Genomic DNA, 24,224 nt, shown 5'->3' with positions numbered 1-24,224 from the left:
CATGGGAGCGGAGTCGCCGCCGCTTGTTCACGTGGAGGGGAAGGCACCACAGCCTGCTCCGGTGGGAGCCTGGAGGAGTGGGGGGATTGGCCCAGGCTCTGTGCTTGTTCAGGATCCCCGAGTGCAGCAAACGGGAGAGTTCCCGGCTGGCAGAGGCCCCGCTCAGAGGGAGTCGCTGGCCCAGGAGAGCTCCAAGGGCTCCTTTTGGAGCGCTGTTTGCAGGGCCCCAAGAGAGGGGCTTCAGTCCCAGCAATGGCTCATCCTGGCCGCACTGGGCACCAACAGCTTTCTTTGGCAGGGTGAGAACAGGGATCTTGTGCCACTGAGGGAACAAAACCAGTTCCCAGGGCTGCTGCTAAAGGAACCAGGAGCTGGTTGGGCAGCAGCAGTGCCTGGAGCAGACAGTGTTTGTGATGAGCTGCAGAGGAGCTGAGCCCAGGGGCTGTTGGCCAAGGCCGAGGCCCAAGGAGCATTTCTCAGCTGGCAGGGCGGCCTGAGAAGGGCAGGGGGGAATGCACCAGCACAGGGCCATGGAACCAAGGCACCATTGTGACAATGTGGGGCCCTGTGAGACCAAGGCACCATTGTGACACTGTGGGTCCCTGTGACACCAAGGGACCACTGTGACATTGCTGGGCCTCATGGAACCAAGGGGACTGTACTGACGCTGTGTGGCTCCATGGTATGTAGGGACCTTTGTGACACACAGAGGCCTCATCAAACCATGGGTCCATTGTGACACTGTGGGGCCTCATGGCACCATGGAGACCATTGTGACACTTTGGAGTGTCATGGAACCAAGGGGCCATTGTGACACTGCAAGACTCCATGGAACCATGCAAAGACAATTAGGACACTTTACAGCCTTATGGAACCAAGGAGCCATTGTGACACTGAGGGGCACCATGGAATCATGGAGATCATTGTGCCCCTGGGGGTCCCCAGAGAACCAAGAGGACCATTGTGATATTGTGGGGCCTCGTGAAACCAAGAGGCCTTTGTGACCCTGCAGGGCTGCATGGAACCAAAGGTCCATTGTGACACTGCAGGGCCTCATGTCATCAGTGCTGCATTGTGACACTGGGCAACCAAAGGAGACCATTGTGACACTTCAGGGCTGCATGGAACCAAAGCTCCAGGGCGACACAGAGTGGCCTCCTGTCATCAATGGTCCATTGTGACACTGTGGAGCCAGAGGAGACCATTGTGACACAGCAAAGCCCCAGGGTCCAAAGGTCCATTGTGACATTGCAGGGCTCATGCAACAGAGGAGTTACGCGACATTGTGGGGCCTGGGGAACCACGGAGACCATTGTGACACTGCAAGGCCTCATGGAATCCTTGGGACCATTGTGACACTGCGGGGCCTTATGACACCTGGGGGCCACTGTGACATTGTGGGACCCCATCGAACCTGGGGGCCAGTGTGACACTGCAGGTCTTCTTGTAATCAAGGGGCCACTGTGACACTGCTGGAACCCATGGAATCAAGTCACCATTATGACACTGCGGGGCCCCGTGGATCCAAGGCACCATTGTGACACCCTGGAGCCCCATAAAACCAAGGGAACACAGAACAGCTCTGGCTGGTTTGGCCTCCCATGGGCTGCCTGACTGCTCCAAGGGACCTTTGCATGTAGAGGGTCACTTCTCATCTGCTGCTGAAACCGTGGGCTCTGTGCTTTCCTTCCCAAGAGATATGAACTGTCCTTCTACTCCAGGCACCCATGGCCAGAATTGGGATTTCACCTCCAAATTTGTTTCTATCCAGGGATTGTTCCCATAGGAATATTGCCAGGACAAGTCTGGCTGGCAGTGGTTTCACAAGGGTCACCTCTCATCTGTCCCCAAAACACTGGGGGAGGCTCCATGCTGTCCTTCCCATGGGAAAGAACTGTCCTGCTTCTCCAGGTACCCATGGCCGAGATTGGGTTTCCACCTCCAAAAATCCCTAAATCCAAAATCTGCTATTACTGACAAGTCTGGCTGGCCTTGGCCTACTGAGGCTCTCACCTGCCTTCCAAACCTTGTGGATCTGTGCTTTCCTTCCTATGGAAAAGAACTGTCCTTCTCAGCCAGGTGCCCATGGCCACAATTGGGATTGCACCTCCAACATTGCCTGTTGTGACAGACTGGAGGAGATTGATGGCTCCAAACATTTTGTGTGTGGGGGAGGAAGGGGCAGGTCTGGCCTTGCCCTGCCCTGTAAGCCCAGCCCTGCCCTGCCCTGTGACCCCAATGCCCCCAGGGGCCTCCAGTGGGTTTACGGTTTCTACCTGAACCGCGGCACACTGAACCCCCAGCACCGCCGTCCGAGCCTGGGCACTGGGGCCCTCTTGGCTCTACTCAGTGCTGCTGCTGTACTCGGGGCACCCCAAACCCCGGTAGGGACCCGTGTCCCCCCACTCCAGGGATTGTGCGCGACTCACACTGCCCCGATCCTCCCCGCACCCGGAGCTCCGTTCAGGGTTTGCGTGCCAACTCACCAATTCATCTGCCACCCTCAGCACGCCCTGAGGGCGCCTACCAAGCCTGAAGGGGGAAGGCCGACCCCTTGCGTGCCACTCACATTTCTATTCCTCCCACGCCCGGAGGGGGGCCCACCTTATCCCCCTGGGAGGCGTCTCACTCACTCAGGCTTCTCCTGCTTCCCTCCGTTTCTGGCCGGTCCCCTCGCAGGAGTCCGGAACCGCGGTACTCGGAGGCCCACAGCTGCTTCGGGGCTCCGAGCTGCCGGGCCCCGTCTCACACACACTTCTTTTGCTTGCCTCCTACTCCTGACACCGCCTTTACTTACCCATGCTCCTCCACACTCTTTGCTCCTAGGCTGCTGCCGACCGCTCCAGATAGGGCCAGATATCCCGCAGGCCCTCAGCCCTCTTTGGGTGTGGCCTGTCCCGGACCAGTCCCCCAGACTGTTATGAATGGCACGTGAGCAGCTCTTTAGTGATTTCAGCTTTACTGGAAAAGGTCTAGGCAGGGGACCCATGGGGTGTGCGCACACCACCGCTCCTCCCCAGACGGCGTGGAGGAGGAGGAGGTCAGCTCCGTCCTCCAGCAGAGCTGGGTCTTCTTTCCTCAGGAGAGTCTCTGAGTAGACGCCTGTTGGTTTCAGGTTCATAATCTTTATACTGCTCTTGGCCCACTCTGGTTAGGGTGATGAAGGTGAAAAGTTCTGACCAGGGTCTTTGATATTGTCTTATATTCTCTTTGTTTAGAGGTGGTATTTTGATTCTTTATTTGCATGGTTGTTCGTTGTTCGAGGGATTTTTGTTATGTAATCCCTTTCTGCTAAGTCTTATGGGAGTTTCATATTTGCTGATTAGGTGCCGTAATCATCCTCTCTATGGTCTCGGGTGGTTTGCCATTTTAGATGAGAGTGGGAGCAATGGGGGTAATACCCAACAGTAAAGGGGATTTACATAATTTTAAGACCTTTAAAAAAACAATTAGAACTAACACTGGCACTTTACATAACTATAAATCATTAAACAAACAATCTATATCTATCATTGGAACTTTCTATTAACTCCTTTAACAATGTATTCTCTACAACACTCTGGGAAGTTGTGGAACCAAGGGGATCATTGTGGCACTGTTGGGGCCCATGGAACCAAGGGGCCAGTGTGCAAACAAGAGGCCATTGTGAGCCTGTGGGGTGTAACAGCCCAGAACACTGAAATGCTGCAGGTAACCAAAGGCTCCTTTACTCGAGTTTGGTGCACAGGAGGAACACCAGCCAGATATTCTCAAGTGGTCAAAATGACACAAAATTTTACTGGCAAAGTACAAAAACACAAGAAACTTTGGAAGAGGATTTAATGCAACATCCAATTACACAGAAAACACTTATCAGAGCAGTAACTTCATTAACTTAGCTCATTTAACCTAGAAATCATTGAACACGTAAGCTGTTGTGGTACCCAACAATATAAAGAGCATTAGAAGGAGAAGAAAGAGAGAGAGACAGAAAGACAGAAGCTCTATAGAAAGACACACATATGACTATCAGTTCCTAGGGTTCCAGTGTGGTTGAGACACAAACCCCAGGAGAAGGCAGAGTCCATACCAGGGGCTGACCTTGTGCTCCGTGTTTTTAAGCCCCCGGGCCTTTGTGGGCCTGCCCCCAGGTGGGATTTCTGATCGCTCAGGCAATCAGGGCTGGGTTAGCACTGTCCCCACTGTGTGACTGATTGACAGCTCATCCCACGGTGTCTCAGGACATTGATCTCATCCAGCCTCTGACAGTGACCATGGTGACACCGCGGAACCTCATGGAACCATGGGTCGGTTGTGACCAGGTGGGTCCAAGGACACCACGGTGACACTGGGGAACCTCATGGGAACAAGTGGCCATTGTGACACTGTGGGTCCCCATGGAACCAAGGGAACATGGAACAGGCTGATGCCTTCAGTTTTAGCTGTCATATCTCCAGATTCTGTACTGCATTAGTCTGTAACTCTGGACTTCAGACAGAGCGTTAGCAAGTTCTCTTCACAGTGTAGTCAGACAAAACAATCCTTTTCCAGCCCCAGAACCAGATGCTGTTGCAGCTTCAGGCCCAAAAAGTGCAAACAACAGCAAATTGAGGAGAGCAAACTGGAAGGATGGGACTGCATCACCTGAGGCTCTAATTGGACATTTAACCCCAATATTTAAATGGACCAAACCTCATAAAAGTGGGAAAACTCCTGACCAGTCATCCATTTTGCGTGTAGCTGTGGCTGGGCTCTTGTCCTGCTCACGGGGAATCCTTTGAAGGCCTTGTAATAAATCCCTACTTTATTCCTTTAACTCTGCCCAGCCTCTGTTCCAGGGAGCCTCTCCAGGCATCAAGCTGATCAGTGCCCGGAGAGCAAAGGATTGCTCAGGAAGTCTCCCTCACCCTCGCACAGTCCCATCTGACCAGGGCAAAAATCCAGTGGGGAGGAGAACATTATCTTGGGCCCTGGAAGGTGTGTTCTGCCTTTGCTTTGCACTTCCTTTTCTTGGACATTTGTGACATCTCCTTTGAGGAACTGAGGCTCATAGAGTTGCCACCAAATCTCCCATGGGGCTCCTCAGAGTGCACAATGCCCAAAGGAGCTGCACCTCTACCAGAATTATCTTCAAGAATTAATTTTGTCAGGAGTGGAATTAATGAAAAATATTTGAATGAGCAATTACCTCAAATGATTTTTTTCCCCCATTTTCAAGATTTTCTCTCCTTAGTTTTCTTTTCATAAGAAGCAATATAACATTATTTTCTAATTGATATAGAAGCAGGGTGTTCCCTAAGGAAGTCTTGATTGGTAGGAAAGGTCTTCCTTGAGGTCAAGCACTGCCTCTATGGATAAAACTTCGCTTCTCACATTTTCAATACTGCTATTTCTCTGCTGGGCCTCTGGGCACCTGCATCCCTTTTGCCCTTCTAGAAGGCAGTGAGCTGTGTCTCAGCTGCTTTTATTTTTTGGGACAGGAATGATGTTTTCTGTGGTGGTGAAACAGCAGCCAAAGGCCGACAAACTGAATCCTGACCTGAGCCAACAGAAGCCATGAGAAAGCTGACAACTCTTTGTGAGAACAGAGTTGTGCAGCAGTGAAAAACAACTTGTTTTTCCTGAGAAAGAGCTCTAGGACTGTGGAAAACAACCGACTTTCCCTCAAAAAGAGCTCTAGGACTGTGATAAACACTAGCCACCCGCATCAACTGTTTTTTCACTCTTTGATAGAAAAATGAAAACTATTTCTCACAAACAACTTTTCCTGCACTTACATACCAGGGGTTTGAGTGACCAATCAATCACCTGTGAGTAAACAATCTCCAAACACATTCTGCACATGAGCCCAACACAGGAGAAGCAAATGAGATAAGCATTGTTTTCCTTTTCCTCTGAGGCTTCTCAGCTTCCCAGGAGAAAAATCCTGGGCGGAGGGATTTTTTCAGAGAATGTGAATGCCCCAGTGTTAGAGATGAGTAATGAGATGGTTGGCTCTCCCAATTAAAGGGTGAACATGATCAGTATGTCAAGAGAAGTTGTACAGATGTAGAGTTCTGTCACTGCAATGTGTCCCCCCCGCCCAGCATTGTTATCCCGGGATGATCTTGGTAGTGCGGGCATTTGGGGAGGGGCAGATTGTTCCTAAGAGGCACGGCTTAGCAACAGCTGAGCTCCAATCCAGTTCCAGGAAAGCAGTCTGCACCAATGGACAGCGACCAAGAGTCAAGAGACAGACTTTGGGAGGAGCTAGGGCTGCCTGTTGCAACAGCAAGGATATAAAAGGGAGAGCAGCCATTGTGTGGATGAGCCAGCCACGTGGTTACCAGCCACAAAGTGGGGGAGGCTCCCAGCACTGTCACTTTTTCCTTATTTAGTCCTTTTGTTGTAAGTTTTGTTAAGTTTTTAAAAGACATTTCAAAATTTTGAGACGTGAACAGTCATTTCTCACAGGGAGAAAAAGTTTTAAAAGAAAGTTGTTCTGAATTTATTTCTTGTCGTTTAAACCCAGGCCATTCCTACCACGCTCACAGTGAACCACAGCCTTTCTCACCACCTGCACAGCCACCCCTCCACTCAACCCACTCCCCCTGGACTCTGCACAACTCCCAACACACCATTTGTCTGGGGGAAAGCACAGACTGTGTCAATGCAGCAGAGCCCAGACCTGGCCTGACTTCCCCAGACCACTGGAAAGGAGGAAATCCAGACCCACGGACACACACACAGACACAGAGCAAAGCTTTGCTCAAAGGGTTTATTGACTATTGTTTGCTTATTCTTCAGGGGAAATGGCCCAGGGCTCAAAGGGGTCAGGGGGTTCCTGCAGGGATGATCATCTCCTCATGCCACTGGAGAGGAAAAAGGACACTGGTCCTTGTGAGCCTAAAAGACAAAGCCCAGAAGGTGACCTCTGGAGCCCACTGGGCCATGGCTGGGCTTTGTCCCCAGCCCTGTCCCTGCAGGCACGGCTCACCTAGGCATCCAGAGAGGCAGCCAGGCGCTTCTGCCGCAGGAGAGCCCGCAGCTCTTCAGCCACAGGGGGCTGGGGACAAAGGCAGCGTTAGAGACACACTGGGGGCACTGGGCTGCACTGGGAGGCAGGGGAGAGCAGGGGCGCCTTGGGGAAGGGGCTGTGGGAGCAATGGGGTGCAGGAGCTGCTGTGCTGCTGCCCAGAAGCACTGGGCTCCTGGCCAAGAGGCACAGCTGGGGCAGGGGCTGCGTCCTGGCTCATCCAGGGGCTCCTGGGCTGACAGGGATGGGAATGCAGCAGGGCCCTGGGCAAAGGCTTCCCTGGGGAGCAGCCCTGGGCCAGGGCACTGTCTGGGCTGTCAGGAGGGGTGCACTGGGCTCTGCTGGGACAGACTGGGATGGCCTGGGCTGTGCTGGCCAGGCAAGGGGAGGCTCTGACAGCGGCAGAACTCATGGTACCCACCAGAGGCGTCTCCAGGACTGCGACATTGTCTAAATCCAACTGCAGAGAGACCAGGAGACCTCGCTGGTCACTGGGATGTCCCCGGGGCCAGCAAGGGATGGGGGGACACCACTGCCCCCCAATGCCCTGAGGGGATGCCCTCCCATGCCAGCAGCCCACTCACCTCCCGCAGATCATCTTGGGTTCCTTCCAGGAGTGCCTGGAAAGGAGAACAAAGGCTGGGTCTGGACTGGACCTTGTGGGGCTGGGGGGGACACGGGTGCAGGGAGCAGGGCACAGGCAGAGGGATGGGAATTCAGGGCCTCCATGGAGATCTGTTTGAGGTGGGGGGAGACCCAAAGACACTGATCTGGGGTCACTTGAGGGCCCAGGGGACAGGGCTGGGGGTGTGGAAGGAGCAGGGTGTGAGGTACAGGGGGGGAGAAAGGAATTGAGGTGTAGGGACATGGGAGTGCAAGGGAGGGGCTTGGTGGGGACAGAAGAATGAGGACAGGTGGGGACAAAACCAACGGGACTGGGAGATCATTGGAGCATGGGGAGCGAGTCAGGGAATTCTATAGGAGGACCCTGCTACAATGGCCAGGAAGAAAGGCAAAGGATTGAGGGGGGACATGGAAGGAAAGGCCTCAGGAATGGTCAGTGGGAGGGTGTTTGGGGACCCTGAATGGGACACAGAGGAGGGACCAAAAGGGTGGGATGGGAGGCCAGAAAGGAGGGCAGGATGTGGGGACAGCGTTTGGCTGGTGCCTCACCTTGGCCTGTGCCAGGGGGCACAGCAGGATGGAGAAGAGCAGGGCCACGCTGAGCACAGCCACCTTCATCTTCCTCTGGCTCTGGGCAGCGCTGCCTGAGGCTGCAGCAGGTGAGGAGCACCTTTATCCCTGCCGGGACTCCTCCCTGCACCCTCCCTGCCAGCCCCCAGGCCAAAGCCCGGCTTGGCACAGCCCCCAGCCCTGGCCACAAGCCCAGCCCTGGCACAGAGTCCACCCCACCCCACCTGTGGCACGGATCCAGCCCCCTTGCCCGGCATCCCTCCAGCTTCCTGCACGGGGCAGCTGCCCCTGGAAGGGCCCAGGCACCTGGGGGGCCAAGGGGGGCAGGCAGGGAGCCAAAGGCACCTGGGGACCCTGTGGGGACAGCCCTCAGTCCAACACAATCCATCCTCCAACAGCCCCCAGTGCCAGATCCCCCATCTCCTGCTGCCCCTCCCCTGCCAGAGCTTTCCCTGGGGGACATCCCAGAGCTGAGCCCGGCCCCAAACCCAACATGTGGGAGAACAAGGGGAACAAGGGACATGTGATCAGGTGGCTGATTGGCATCTCAGTCACTGCAGACACTGGGGAGCACTGGGCAATGCTGAGCACCTGCAGACAAGGCTGAGGCCTGGGGAATGCCTCACGAGTGACAATTCCCACATCCACACAACCCGATAGCCCTTTCCCTGCAGATGCCTAACCCCACCAAGCTCCATGCCCACAGCACTGTCCCGAGGGGAATATGCCCTGCCCTGCCCCTCATCCTGTCACACCTGCAGCCACGGAGCCCTCCCAGAGCACCTGGTTCATGGCCCTGGCTCTGGGCCCAGGCCAGCACTGGCCCTGAGCAGGATGGGCCCATCCCAGGGACATGGGGAAGTGGGCACCTGTCCCCAGGCAGCCACTCGGAGCTAATTGGGGTAACAGAGGTGCCCTGTGAGGAGGAGGGGTGTTGGTGCCCTGCCAGCCTCTCTGACAAGCCCTGTTTACCCAGGCCCTGAGGCACCAGGAGCACATTCAGACATCTTGGGCTTCCAGGAAGGAAAATCCACAGTGAAGTGGTTCCTGAGAGCTGTCCATGGCTGTGATTCCTGTTTGACATTCCAGGGCATTAGTGAAGGGTTCTGCACATCTCTTTCCCCAGGAACAATGCGCATCCATCAGAGGAAGTGTTATGGCCCAGCTGGGAAAACATTTCAGGCCACTGCCTTGATTGTTTGCTATGGAACTCACCCAAGGAGGCGCAGGGCCCAAGGGGGAAGATTTTCCTCAGGGGTTTTGCTGCTTTGTGCCCTTGGAGGAGACACCAGAGTGTCCTCGTGGGAGATTCTTGACCAGATGGACAAGAGCTGTGATGTCATTGGTTTTCTGAGGTCACCTTGGAGAGAAATTGAGGAAGTGTCTGCAGGACCCTCAACAGTGAATGAATGGATGAAGGAGATTCTCACTGTCCTGACCCACTATCCAGCAAAACCACAGCCAAGGGAAGCGGCCTGGTGGAATCAGGGGGGAAGGAGACCTTGCTGAGCCTGGTGCACACTGGGCACTGTGGGGTGATCCCCTGCTGGTGTCCCAGCTGTCAGTGCAATACCACTGCTCTGGTAAGACTGGGTCCTTAAGAAACAAAAGAAGTGTTCAAGCTCAGGGGAGGAGGGGATCTGGTTGCACTTCTCTGGCAGTTTCTCTCCCAGGGGGGACATTACATGAGAATTGGGATGCGGTAAAGGACAGGGCTGAGGGCAGCTGCTCCCTCTCTCTTTGGGCTTCGCAGGAGGACGCTGGGAGCTGCTGCCTGGGAAAAGGAATTGGTTGCTGCGGGTGGCCAGAGCAGCTTCCCCAGGCAGGCGCTGTCAGGCGCCTGCAGCACCGAAAGCGGCTCCACTTGGGGCTGCCTTGACAACTGCCCCAGCCCAGCAGACGCCTGAGCCCGGATGGTGCAATCAAAGCCTCACCAGAGGGACGAGAGGACTCCTCGCAGAGCAGATCCAGCCGGGTTTAGTAAGGGAAAATCCAAGGGCCCAGCTGCAGTGAGGGGGAAGAGGGAAACAGGAGCAAGCAGGAACACAACCTCTGCTGAAGGGAACCAGAGGCAAAGAGCCAGGAGCAGGGCTGGGGCCAGGGTATATAACTGGAGGAAGGCAGGAGGGCTCGGGGTACAAATTATCCAATGGGGAAGGGAGTCAGGGCTGGAGTTAAGGTGGGGTGACACGGGACGCACCAATGGCGGAGCAGAGTGGGAGGGGTCTCTCAGGGAAAGCCAATGGAGGAACGGGGAGTACAGAACTTTCTGGAACTGGGGGACGAGCAGCAGTCGATTGACAACAGCACATTCACATTAACAAGCAAAGAACCATGGGGAATTGCACCAGTCTCTCACCTTAACTTCAACAGTGGTGTCCTCCAATGACATCCCAGGTTTGTCTTCTCCATGGCTGTGCCCCACATCTCCCCCTTTTTTATTTATTAAATAAGCATTTCTCAGTGTTTTGTGAATTCATTTCTTAAAACACATCAGTGGTGCTGAAATGATAACAACTATAAGAACGACCCACAATAAACTTTTAAGAATGGGGGCCACCCACACAGGAGCACTCCACTGCATGAGCGTTTTGTCCATCATGTCTACAACTTTATTTTCAGTAAGAAGAATCTTCATTTTCTCTTGCATTTGTTTGATGGTGGCCTGGATCGATGTGCTTTTCCATAACAGGTTAAAACAACAAAGTCCTTTGAAATCTTCACAACCAAGGCCGCGGGAGAGCAGCAGGAAGTCGATGGCCGCTCTGTTCTGAAGGGTTGTGGGAACTCAGCACATCACTCCGGATGTCCAGTTACCGAGAGAACCCTTGGGGGGGGGGGGCTCGGAAATCTTGGAATGTTGCCATCAGCGTCTGGTGGCTTGATTTTGATCCTTCTAAGGATGTGACACCTGTGTGAGGACGTGAGATTCACTTGGCAGTGAGTGGTGCAAGAAAGATATATTTACAGGGTGAAATATAGATTTTAGGGTTTTTGGTACAGGGGGGTTATGGAGACAAGATGGAGGGATCAGGGCGTGTCTTGTCCTTCTTTCTTCTTCTTGTCATCCATTTTCTCTGGTGATGTTGGCACTTGGGGATTGGTTCATGGTAAAGGTGCACTTGCTAATATGGGTGAAAGGTATTGGGAAATAAAGGTAAATATGATATACGTAGTTTTTAGTATAAAAAGACACGACCACCCCGTGGGTGGTCAGAGTGCCCTTGGCTGCCTTGCAGGTCAGACCTCTGTTGGGCAGAAAGAAAATTCTGTAGATAAGAAATAATAAACAATCTGAAGACTGAGAAACTGAAGAGTCCAGACTCGTCCTTTGAAGCGTGGGCCGCCCCAGAACCACCCTGCCCGTGTCCGGGCAGAGACAGACAGCCGAACTGGACAAAGGGTGGCATGTCTGGTGGTTTCCTCGTCCGCCAGAAGGTCTGATAAGGCAGCGGATGTAGCCTTGGTCTGCTTACTAAGCCAGCACTCCAGGTGAGAAAGCTCACCGAGGGCCTTCACAGCTGCAACCCATGGTAGAAAGACGGAAACAGTGACCCTCTTCGTCTTGCCCCAATTATAAATTTGGCCATCACAATTTTGATTGAATTGGGAGTACGATCTTTTCTGGCGCCAATTGAGTTTCTTGTTTCCAATTTTTAATTTGGGTAGTGTTTGGGGTGAGGGTAGTAAGCTGGCCAAGGCTGCAGGGGCCCCCTTTGATCTTCAAGGGGATCCCTGCCCACACCCTGTCACCACAGATGAGAAACACTCCCCTGGGAAGCACTCTGGGAAACGGAGAGGACTTAGATAATGTTTTGGCAGTATAATTGCACCAGTCAACATCATTGTATCTCTTATCATTTGGTGATATATCTTTTCTCACTATCATCTGTGGTTCAGATTTCTCATGCCAATTTTGTTGGGGTGGCTCCTAGAAAAAGTTGACACAAGAAGTCGCTTTGAGGAGCCCGGTAGGTCTAGTTCTTGGAGGTCCTGTGGTGCATGGGGTAAGATCTTCATCCACTCGTCCCAGGTGTCTACCAGGGTGGGCTTCTTACCTGCACAGGCATATTCATTTGGTGACAGGGGGATTCCCACCAGACATGTAGACAGCGGGTCTTTTGCACCTCCCATGGCCATGCAAAAGTTATCCTGCTTGAGAGATTTCCCCAGTGTGACCCATAGGTTTTCTGTTGGTTGTGGCATGACCCATCCAACCGCTGTTTGGATGCACAGGAGCACAGTGACGCTGGCAGCAGCTGTTAAGGTATTTCGGGGTGTCCTGGGAGTGGCCATCTGGTCCTCCAGTGAGTCAGGTATCGACTGTTTGAGCACTGATAGAAACATGAATGGTCAAGTTAGTTGTCACTGTAATTTTCTTCGTTTTGTCCCCATGGGAGGACAAGGAATTGGCAATTGGGGCAGGTGGAGACAATAGCCTTGGCTTGGTCTCTGGAAATCTTAATTTGACCTACTAAAGCTGGAGCATTCTGAGGGAAGAATGCATGGCTTAGACGAGCCTGTTGAAAGACATGTGGTGCAGCGGGGGAAATGTGGGTGGCACTTGCTGCCATTGCTAACAAGTCTGCTCTCCGCTTGCCCTCAGTGATGTATCTTGGCAGCTCTGTGTGCAACCGGACGTGCAGGATGTTATAAGGTTGCTCTCTGTGGGAGATGAACCAAATTAATTCAGAGAGCAAGCTGTAGAATTTTTTATTTTGGACTTCCTTGATCAGGGCGCGCTCTGCCCGCTCTGCTATCCCAGTGACATATGCAGAATCTGTGACTGAATTGAAGGGTTGTTGGAATGTTTGAAACGCCCTCACAGCTGCAGCAAGTTCTGCAGTCTGGGGGGAACCTTCAACAACCTGGATATCAGACTCCCACTTCTGAGTGTCCGGGTCCCTCCAGGTGAACACTGACTGGTGAGATTTGCCTGGACCGTCAGTGAACTCCATGATAGCGTTTTTGAGGGGAGTTTTACTTTTATCTGATTTTGGGGCCAAATGCAGTGAATCTTTAAAAAGTCTGTGTTCAGGATAATGACTTGAAATTTTTCTTGGATAGCTGTTGAATGAAATTTGCAGATGATCATTTGTTTGTAATAGAGAATCCAATGGTTCCAAAGTATAAGGGAGGTAAATGCACGCTGGATCGCAAGCTGCGAGGGTCCAGAGGCGATGTCAACCTTTAATAATAAGTTTGGCTACAAGTTCTGGTGGGGTGGTAACTGTTTGATGTGGTTGGTGCGGCAGGAAAAGCCACTCGATGATGATGATGAGTGGGGTTTTTCAAGTGTCATCCCACTGAAAGAGCAGCACATGGAAGTTTGGGCACTTACCAAAAATACCGAGGCTGAGGGGAAGGGACCGGTCTGTCCAATGTGCCTGGCGGTGTTTGATGGCGCTGGCGACTCTCTCCAAAGCCTCCCAGGCTTCTGGCGTTAGCGAGCGTGGGGAAGCCAGGTCGCCGTCTCCTCGTAGAAGGTCGAAGAGCGGTGCCAGTTCTTCTGTGGTGAGGCCCAGGAGAGGCCGGATCCACGTGATGACGCCGCACAGCTGTTGCGTGTCTCTTAATGTCTGGGGGTGCTCGTTGATGGACAGAGTTTGAGGCACGACGGTCCTTCCTGTGATTAAAAACCCGAGGTACTTCCATGGGCTCCATAGCTGGATTTTTTCCTGAGCTATCTGAAACCCCGCGCTTTCGACAGCTGCGACAGTCTTGGAAAGTGCTGCGTCTGAGTAAGACTTGGTGGAAGCACAGATTAGTACGTCGTCCATGTAATGTAGGTGTGAGACTCTGTCCGAAGTTTCTCTCATCTGCCTCACGATCGTCATTGGGGACCACTGAAGAAAAGCCCCTTGTCTGAAGTTTCTGGCCCTGGTGGAGAAAGTTACATGCCAAGGGCTCCGAGACCTGAGCACAGCTCCTGGCATTGCTAAGCTATTGTTCACAGGTGTGTTTGCTGTATGCTACACTGAACCCAATGAAAGGAAGAAGGGGGCCCCTTGCCTTTGTGCAACAATAGCCTTGGAAGTTGTCCCACCTCTCGGCCTGGCTGGACTTCTCCTGAGTTTTGGGTGGTCCCCCACAGAAGACCCCTCACTTGTCTTACAACGGCCGTGACAGACAGACTGAGATGTACAAGGCCTCTCCATCCATGACCGAGACATGAAATCCCTGTGTGAAAAGGCCCCCCCACACTCTTTCCAAGGACTGAGACTGAGACCCCTAACCTGGGGGAGGTGTGTGGGGGAGGCAAGCTAACCAAAGCAAGATGGATGTTGCAGGTGCGAGCAGTGGACCAAGAAGACAATGGCTCTCGCCCACTGCAGAGAACATGGACTGTGTGTACCCTTCTCTAAATACCATTTTTTCCCCAAAAACACAATAGACTACCTTTGATTCGGTTACAAGTTTTACCCCTTCCCCCATCAACAAAAAGAGGACAATAAGAGTTCAGATGAACTGCAACCCTGAGATCTCCCAAGACGTGACCTGGTGAACTCCATTGGCTGGACATCAAAGGACTTCTCCTTTTCTATGTTTGGTAGCTCTATACCTTCCTTTCTCTTCCTCCCTCTTTTTCCCTTTTCCCCAATTCCTCCCCAATGCATTTTCTTGTGGTTATTCAATAAAGGTACATTTGTTTTGATTATCACTGCAGCCCCCTGTACTGTGTCGGTGTTTTTTGCACTCTGAGATCAACCCACGAACCATCACAAAACCCGTTTGTAAGGATGGATCGTGACACTTGCATACATACTATAGAAACCTTCTATCAAACCTTAAAAATTCTCTACAAATTCATTTCCAACATTACTGGGTCTGGCACCACCCAGATCTGGTGTTTGCTGCCACCTCAAGTGCCCAGACCTGGAAATTCCATTCTTCTGGCAGAGCCAAGTCCCGCAATTTTCTGGTAAAGAAAGCCAAAATCTTTCAATTTCCCACTGCTGACACTGGCAATGCCAAGATCTGGTGTTTGCTGCCACCGCCTGTACCCCAATCTGGACATTTATCGGTTCCAACACAGCCCAAGTGCAGCAGTTTTTTAGAAAAAGAAGACAAAACGCAGCAATTTCCTGGTGCCAAGACTGTCACCACCCAGACCTGGTGTTTGATGGCACTGCCCATGCCCAGATGTGAACATTTCCCTGTGCCACCACAGCCCAAGTCCAGCAATTGGCTGGCAAAGAAAGCCAAAACCAGGCAAATACCTGGTGCCTACACTACTCCGATCTCGTGTGTGCTGACACCGCCAGTGCCCCGATCTGGAATTTTTCAGATGCCTGCACAGCACAATTCCAGCAGTTTGCTGGCACAGAAAGGTCACATTTGGCAATTTTCCAGTGCCAGCACATTCCCCGCCAAGATCTGGTGTGCGCTGGCACTGCCAGTGCCCACATCTGGCAATTTCCTGGTGTGAGCACGACCCAAATGCAGCAATTTTCTGGCAAAGAAAACTAAAACCCGGCCACTTTCTGCTACAGGTTCTGGCACTGCCCACATCTTGTGTTTGCTATGCCAGTACCCAGATTTGGAAATTTCCCGGTGCCAGCAGAGCCCAAATCCGGCAGATTTCTGTCGCTGCCAACGACACCACCCAGATCTGGTGTTTGCTGGCAGCGCCAGCGCCCAGATCTGAAAACTTCCTGGTGCCAGCACAGCCCAAGTCCAGTGATTTGCTGGCACAGAAAGCCAAAAGTTGGAAATTTCCAGGTTCTGGCTCCAGCACCATCCAGATCTGGTGTTTGCTGGCAGCGCCAGCGCCCAGATTCGGAAATTTCCCGGTGCCTTCACAGCCCAGGTCCAGCAATTTGGTTTTAGCTAGCTTAGGCAGAGAAGTTCCTGGGACTGTGACTTTCCTTTTTCTTGGAACTGTTTAAACCTGCTCTGGACTGAAAACCCAGAAAAACACCTGCAGCTCACACCTGTGGCCCACCGAGGTCTGGGACGCTGCATTCCAGCACCAGAGGGACTTAGAAGAGACCCAGTGAGCCAACTACAACCCACAAAGAGGACTTTCTGAATTTGCCATCTCTTCAGGAATGTCAGAGGTTTTATTTAATATTATTCATTTTTCATGCTTGGGAATACTTTACTTGGTAAATAAACTGGGTTTATTTTCGCTTTTCTCGAGGGAAGTCTTTTCCTGAACTAGCAGGGGGAGAGGCCACTGGAACTTGATTTCTAGACGGACCCCTTTTGGAGGTTTCCTCTCAAAATTTGCCCTAACGCAGCACAAACAGTCATAATGAAAATTTCACCAGTGGCATAATTTCCTGGTGGCAAATCTTGTGACAGAAGCTTGACCTTGTTCTCCAGGAGAGATTCTTGGCAAGAGCAGACAGGAGAAGATTCCTGGAAAACTGAAACAGCTTTCCAGAAGGGAAATGTAAATGAAAGAAACAATCCAAGATGTTTTCCTTTATTTATTTCTCTGCTTCCCTTTTCCATGTTGCACTACTTCTCCATCCCAGTAATTCCAGATGCACTGCACCTCTAAGATCAGTGGCTTAGTGATTTTTAGACACTCTAAAATACCATGAGCCACACTGAGTTTTCCTTCCCCTGTCTTTAATGGAAGGCAACACTGGAGATGTAAGTGCAGTGCTGGGCTCAGGTAGGAATCCTAGCCCAAGGGAAGGTGTCCCGACAGTGTTTGCCCCTCAGCCAGGCCAATGCAGAGCAGCAAGCGAGGGGATTGCTGTGCCAGTGTGCAGGAGTCAGGGCTCTGCACCTGGGCTCAAGGCTGCAAAGTTCCCGTGTTTGGACAGACTCAGGGGCTGTGCCCGGGGCGCGCGGGGCTCGAACGTGGGGCTCGTGGGGCGAGCGGGGAACGGACACGGGGACGAACGGCCCCGGTGCTTCAGTTGCAGCGGCGGCAGCGGCGGCAGCAGCAGCGGCGGCAACAGCGGCAGCAGCGGCATAAGCAGATACTCTATAACGATCTTTCTCCTTCTCTCTTTCTTCCTCTTTCTCTCTTTCTTGGTCTTTCTCTCCTTCTGTCTCTGTGTCTCCCTTTCCCGCCGTCGGGCACCCTTCTCCCGGGGTCCCTTGCCCGGCGTCCCTCTCCTCTCCCCGCCTCCCTCTCGTGTCCCCGCCTCCCTCTCCCCCTGCCGGGCCGGGCCATGCCCCCGGCCCGCCCCCGGCCCCGGGCGGGGCTGCCCCGTGCCCGGCCCCGCCCGTCCCGCCGCGGTCTCGCCTCCGCCCGGCTCTGGCCCTACTGGCGGTGGCGCTGCTGGGCGGGCATCAGTGCCGTGTGCGGGGGCGGCATCGCCGCCCTTCGCCACCGCCTGGCCCGAGCCCGGCCCCGGCCCCGAGGCAGGCTCCAGCCCCGAGCCCGGCCCCGGCCCCAGCTCCTCCCGGGGCCCGCGGAGGACACAGGCGGCGCGGCCGCTGCCGTCGCCTCCGCTGCGGCTTCCCCGGCCCGAGCTCCGCCGCTCGGCAGCGCGGCCGCCGGCCCCGAGCCTCCCGTGCCGCGTTGCGAGGAGCGAAGGCCTGGGCATGGCCGGCCCGGGGCGGCTGAGGGGCGCTCGGGGGCCGTTGCTGGCCCCGGGCCGAGCGCTGACAGCCGCGTCCCGCCCGCAGGGACGGCGCACGAGGCCGTGCAGGAGCGCTACCGCCTGGGTTCGCTGCTGGGGCGCGGAGGATTCGGCAGCGTCTTCGCGGCCACGCGGCTCTCGGACGGCGCCCCGGTGAGCGGCGGGGCCGGCGGCGGGCGCAGGAGGAGGGGGCGGAGGAGGAGGAGGAGGAGGAGGAGGATGGGGCTGGGCAGGGCGGGCGGCGAGCTGAGCCCGCTGCTGTCCTTGGCTTGCAGGTGGCCATCAAGAGGGTGCCACGGAACCGCGTCCGGCACTGGGGCGAGCTGGTGAGTGAGCGGGGCCAGCGGCCGCAGCCGGGGCTGCCGGGCGGGGATGAGCCGAGGCCCGGCACGGTGGAAGCCGCCAGGACGCCTCGAGGGGGAGCGGGCGTGGGCGCAGCGCAGGGCGCAGAGCATCCCGGGCTGGCTCAGGGCTTCCCCAGGCCTGGCACGGCATCGGCCCCACTGAGGGCATCGTGCTCCTTCCGCAGCCCGACGGCAGCAGGGCCCCGCTGGAGATCGTGCTGCTAGCCAAGGTGTCCACTGGCTTCCCTGGTGTGGTGCAGCTGCTGGAGTGGTTCGAGCTCCCCAACCACATCGTGATGGTTCTGGAGCGGCCAGAGCGGTGTCAGGACCTGCATCGTGTCATTCGGGCACGGCGGTTCGTGCCCGAGGAGGTGGCGCGGGAGCTGTTCCGCCAGGTGCTGGAGGCCGTGTGGCACTGCACCAGCTGCGGGGTCCTGCACAGGGACATCAAGCCAGAGAACATCGTGCTTGACCTGGCCACCGGGCAGGCCAAACTGATTGACTTTGGCTGTGGCACCTACCTGCAAGAGACAGCCTACACCCACTTTGCAGGTGAGCCCACGTAAGGGTGTACTCCTGGTCCCGGGATCTCATGGCTCAACATCTCCCAGCCCAAGGTGGCTGTGGCAGCGGGGATTCTCCCTTTTGCTGCCAGTCAGGGGACTGAGTCTTCAGCTGAGTTGCTTTAGTGCGGGGCTGGGTGGGGAGCCATCTTCCAGCCCTGCTGGCAGCCTTTGCCAGCCACTCTGCCCAGGACTGGGGCTGGGCTGGGGCAGCCAGCCCGACCAAAACCCCCATGGGTGGGGGTAGCAGAGAGGGGGGTGGAACCTGTGCCCCAGCCAGTTTGGTGTGCAGGCGAGAGGAAGGGCTTGCACTGCTCAACTCACCCTGTTTGCCTTGGCTTCCTAATATTTTTGGGGCAATGCAGACAGGGTGGATAAGGGCATGTTTTCCCCAGCACAGAGAGGGTTTTTCCTTTGCTTGTCATGGTCAGGCTTAGCCAGGGCTTCCTCTGCCCTCTTCTGACACCAGTGGCTTCTTTTCCAAGCCTAAGTTTGTGCACAAGTCCCAGGTGCTGGCGAGAGGGCAGTGGTCACCCTGTGTGCCACTGATGCAGCCCCCGCAGGCCCAGGGATGCTGGGGCCAGGCTGTGGGAGCAGCAGCATCCCCCTGCTGAACTCCATCTGTATTCCATAGGAACACCATCCTACAGCCCCCCGGAATGGACCCACTTTGGCTGGTACCATGGCGAGGCAGCAACGATCTGGTCCCTGGGCATCCTGCTGCACCAGATGGTCTGCGGGGAGCACCCTTTCAGGAGGGGCCGGAACCTCAGCTGGGGCCAGCTCCCGCTGCCACAAGGGCTCTCTCAAGGTGGATCCTCTTCTCTGGGCACGGGGGGAATCCCAGTGCTGGGAGCCAGCAGCGGGCTCGTGAGCATCCCGCTCTGGCAGCTGCTGAGGAGGTGGCACATGTCCTGCTCTCCTCCAAAACAGGGAATGGATGGGAAAGTTTAGGCCCAGCCCTGAGCACATCCAGCAAGGCCTGGGCATGGCAATAGTGGGGCAAAGCCAACAGGAGCCTTCTCTGGCTGACCAGCAGTTTCTGCTTTCTCTGCCCAGAGTGCAAAGATCTGATCAGGTGGTGTTTATCCGTGAACTCCTTGGAAAGACCCACATTAGAAGACCTGTTCTGTGATCCTTGGATGCAGGATATTCCTCGGCCGTAGAAGAAGGGAGAGAGCCACAGGCACACTTTGATGCAGGGCCCTGGTAAGTTGCAGCTCCACACATGCCTTGGCAATCAGAAGCAAAGGAACCCAGACCTTTTTGTGCTGCCTGTGTCACTGCACGGGGGTCATGGGATGGGCACACGCAGCCCTTGTGCTGCAGCTGAGCTGCTCTGCCCAGCACTGGTGGCCGCCATCCAAGCTGGTTTTGCTTGTGCTGGTTCCCTGACAGCTGGGGCCCTGGGCAGAGCCCTGAGAGCCTGGTCTCCCCCCAGGGAAGGAGAAGGAGCCCCTGGAGAAGCTGTACCGGGTGGGGATGCTGCTGCTGCTGCTGCTGCTGCTGCTGCTGCTGCTGCTGCTGCTGCTGGAGACAGCCAGGATGGCACCAAGGATGAGAAGCTCTTCCTCAGCCTGGCCACTGGAGGCTGAAGGTGATGGACTTTGATTCTGGCACCTTCTTCATAGCCAAACTCCACAGGAAATTTGCAGATGAGTCCCCACGTGGGGAAATGCTGCCAGATTTGGGCATGGCCCAGCCTGGCTGGGAAGCAAAGGTTCCCCCTCTGCTGGGGCAGATGCAACTCATTCTTCAGTCACTGCCCAGCTGCTTTTGGCAGGGCTGGGGCATGGGCTGGGCTGGGTACGAAATGGGAGTGGGCTCCTGGCCCTGCCAACAGCCCCCAGCAGCCACCGTGGCCTGGGCTGGGGCTGGGGCTGGGGCAGCCAGCCCGACACAAACAAAGCCCCATGGTGGGAGCAGAGGTGGGACTCCAGAAGCTGTGCAGGGGCTGCTTTGCTGTGCAGGCAAGGAAGGGCTGGGCTGCTGCACTGCCCTTGTTTGCTTTGGGATCACCGTGATTTTGGGGGGCAGTGCAGGGTGGAAGTGAGAAAGTGTGGGCTTGCCTCACCCGTGGGTGGGTTTTCCCTACCATGTAGGAGTTGGGCCTTCCTCAAGGCCCTGACAGAGATAAGAGTTTTTCCTGTTTTTCTTGTTTTCCCTTTTTGTCTCTAATCTCTTTTCAAGAATGTGTTGTTTGTTTTTCCAGAGGAAGCGTTCCAGGTGGTCCAGTGTGGATGGGGAAGTGCTTGGGAGCAGCTGTGGCGTGGATGGGCGGTGGCCTTGGAGAAGGCTGAGGCCATGGTTTGGGAGCAGCTTTTCTTGCAGCCGTGGCTGGCGTGAGGTGGGTCCCTGTGTGCTTGGCAGGGTGGGATCAGAGCTTTTGGGAGATGGCAGCGAGCACAGGAGCATCCTGCTCTGGGCAGCTGCTGAGGGCTGGATGTGCCCTGGCTGGCTGCAGGCTGGGCACATGTCCTGCCCTCCTGCTCTGCTGCCAAAGGCAGCAGGGATGGGCAGCTCTGGGCACAGCTCTGGGCACAGCCAGCATGGCCTGGGCACCGCAGGCCTTGGCACAAGGGCACAGGAGCCCTCAGCTGAGGGGCACTTTCTGCTTTCTCTCCTTGCAGCCGGGCTCTGCGGCTGCTGAGGCTGCTCTGGGCTCTGCCAGGGCTCTGCTGGGCTCAGCCCTGGGCCCAGCTGGGCTGGCTCTGCCCTCACATTGCTCTGACAGCTTTGCATCAGACGAGCCCCTTGCGAGCACAGCGCCTGAGCTTTCTGCTTTGGCAGCTGAGTGAGACTCTGCTGCAGGCCCAGAGATTGCAGCTGGGGACACACATCCAATTGGCAAGAACCCAAACCCTCCACAGTCCCAGCTGAACGCCTGGATCTGCACAGGGTGTTTGTCTGTCCCATTCTTCCTTCTTGATTGGCTGGAATTGTGCAATTGCACTTTCTTCCTCCTCTAGAAGTGCCTGAGTGGGCCAAAGCTGGCGAGTGGGCCGTGTTCCTGAGGCAGTGCAGTCTGGAGCTGATGGATGGAGAATTGCCCTTCTGCACTGCCAAACCAGAGTAAGAACCCCTAAGTGGCACTTGGTGTCTCTAAGAAATCCCTGACAGTTTCAAAGGGAATGTGCAGCTCATTCCCAGGCTGAGAAGGAAGGTCATCTTCTAAAGGATTTGGGCTTTGACAGAGTTTCCATTCCCAGTCCTGCTTGGAGCGGGAAGGGCACAAAGCAATTTCCTCTTGCTTTGAGCACAATTTCAAATGGCAATGTTGGAAACAAAGCCCAAAATCTTTTCAAAGGCTGCTGGGGTCAGTAAGATGGATCCATGCCATCAGCACATTACAATGTAAATAACTGAGTTCCCCTTTAAAAAAGATCATTTACCTCTTAATGCAAAGTTTCCGAAGTTTTTCACTAAGACTTGGGTTTTGTTTTCATCTTTCACATTTTATATAGTTTTTTTTCTTTTTCCTTTTTTTCCTTTAAATAGAAAACATGTCCTACAGAAGGAATGTCCTTTGCTCCTGGTTCCTGTGTGGAGCAGCTCCCTTCCTGCTGGCTGAGCTGCTCAGGCAGAGCCCGGCAGCTCCTGGCCCTGCAGGGCTGAGGCTTTTCCCCGTTGCTGGGCACAGACTGATGGAGCAGCACTGCTGAACACGGGCACACACAGAGGGCCCAGCAGCAGCTGCCTTTGGCCACCTGAGGCTCCAAGGCCCAACCTCTGAGCAGCCAGGGCTGGAAGAGACTGGCAGCATCTGATCCCTGACTCTGGGCCAGGGCTGCACAAATGACCCCACAGCAGCAGCAGCAGCAGCAGCAGCAGCAGCAGCAGCAGCAGATGGAGCTGACTTTCAGCACAGCCCCTGGCCCTGTTCCCTCCCGTGTGCAGTGGTGTCAGAGCAGCCTGAGGCACCTGGGAGCCCCCAGTGCCAGCAGGGACTTGAGATGGCAGCCCTGGGCTCCTGGAGGCTGTGCAAGGAACGGAGCTGGGCACTCCCTGTCCATGGGGAGCTTGCAGATGGAAAAGGCTGCTGTGCCCAGGCAGCTCCAAGGGCACAGAAAGGAGGCTCTGGAGCACTGGATCTGTGCCAGTGCCACACTCCTGGGCAGCAGCCAGCCAGCCCTGGGGGAACAGAGGGCACAGCAAGAGGGACAGAAGCAGGCAAGGGCAGAGACTGGGAAGAGCCCGGCCCGTGAGCAGGAACAGCTGCTCCATTGCACTCTTGGAGAAAGCTCTTGGCTGCTTCAAAGCGCTGAAAGGCGTGAAGGGCAGAGAGGAGGCCACAGCAAACAATGCTCCTGTTTGCACAGCCTCCCCTCTGCGTGTCCCAGAAGGAATTGGATGGACTGGATTCGTCTCTCCGAGTGCTCTCGTTCAGCATGAGCAGCTCAGCACCAGGAGCTGAAGGAGCTGAAGCCTCAGGCCACAGGAGCTGGGCAAGAGGGAACTTCTGGAGCAAAGTAATGCTGCTGAAATAGCCCCAGCTGAATGCAGCGGATATCATCATGGAATCACAGAATCCTTTCTGTTGGAAAAGCCCTCTGAGCTCACCCAGTGCAGCCGCTCAGCCAGCAGTGCCAAGCCCAGCACTAAAGCACGTCCCTGAAGTGCCAAGGCCTGGACAGCAGCCCTGAGTGAGGCCTGGACAGCAGGCCCTGAGCCCAAGGTGGCCTCTGGATGAACCTTCCAAGCAAAGGTTATCTTTTTATCTGCTCCCTGATGAGATCTGCATGGTCATTAGCACTGTGATAGATGTAGCCACTCCTTAGTGAAACATGGATGGACCTTTGTGTATTTAGAAGCCAGAGAAGGCCATGAAATCTGACATCTGGCCTTGTGTGGGGCTGAAGGATCAAAGTCAGCTGCCTTGGCTCCTCCTTGAGGCCTGGCCAGGCTTTGGGAGGGAGCCAAGAGGAGGATGAAAGCAGATGTTGGCACACTAGCAGTGCTGTCAGTTTGTTCATGCAGCACTGCCAGAGCTGGGCCCTCTCCCAGCGGGCTTGGAGCCTCAGCTGGGGCTGGAGGCACCTGCAGGAATTGCCAGTGCCCAGGAGTGGCTCTGCAGCCCTTGGCTGTGACAGCTTCCCCAGCTGCTGTGTGCATCTGGGGGATGGCAAAGGCTGAGGGTAAATGCTGCTGCATCTTTCTTAACCACTGCAGGCAATCTTTGGTGGGGATGATTGGGTGCATTGCTGAGCTGCTCCTTTTGTGATTCTTTGCTGCTCTGAACTGCAGGAAATGACACTGATTCCTTCAGTTGGAGTCTGTGTCTTTGGTGCTGACTTTGGCCACTGGTCAAACCAAACTGGCCCAGTCTGGCCAGATCCCAACCAAATGTCACTTGTTCAATGTCAATGTGAGGCATCAGTGCCATCAGAAATTCCCAGATGGGAAGCCCTTCCCTGGAGTTCCCTGGCTCTGGAGTGGGCTGAGGTGGGAGCCCCGTGGGAGCAGTGGGGCAGTGGAGTAAAAGAAGCTGCAGCCCTGGATGTCTTCAAATGCATCCAAAAACTGCACATGGAAAAGGAAAAGGACTTGTGGGTTTGGGCAGACAAAGATGAATTTGTTAAGA

At 55.0% G+C, this 24,224-nt stretch overlaps 2 protein-coding genes across 2 annotated transcripts in view; one reads left to right on the top strand and one right to left on the bottom strand.

Moving 5' to 3' along the window:
* Nucleotides 1-13,968, bottom strand: part of LOC143696392 (serine/threonine-protein kinase pim-1-like) — a 38,680-nt gene extending 24,712 nt beyond the window's left edge. The window contains exon 1 of the mRNA XM_077192526.1: nt 13,530-13,968. Within this exon, the coding sequence (XP_077048641.1) occupies nt 13,530-13,968 (439 nt within the window). The remainder of the gene's footprint in view (nt 1-13,529) is intronic.
* A 3,336-nt stretch (nt 13,969-17,304) lies between these two features.
* LOC143696391 (serine/threonine-protein kinase pim-1-like) lies at nt 17,305-19,809 on the top strand (the record flags this gene model as incomplete). The annotated part of the gene is made up of 5 exons (XM_077192525.1): nt 17,305-17,889; nt 18,012-18,062; nt 18,266-18,632; nt 19,278-19,454; nt 19,703-19,809. Coding segments are annotated over 5 exons (1,287 nt in total), but the record flags the coding sequence as incomplete, so codon positions are not given.
* Between the last annotated feature and the right edge of the window lie 4,415 nt (nt 19,810-24,224).

This window comes from Agelaius phoeniceus, chromosome 34 (genome assembly GCF_051311805.1).
Source record: "Agelaius phoeniceus isolate bAgePho1 chromosome 34, bAgePho1.hap1, whole genome shotgun sequence".
NCBI lineage: Eukaryota > Metazoa > Chordata > Aves > Passeriformes > Icteridae > Agelaius > Agelaius phoeniceus.
This window is presented reverse-complemented; position numbering and strand designations above follow the sequence as displayed.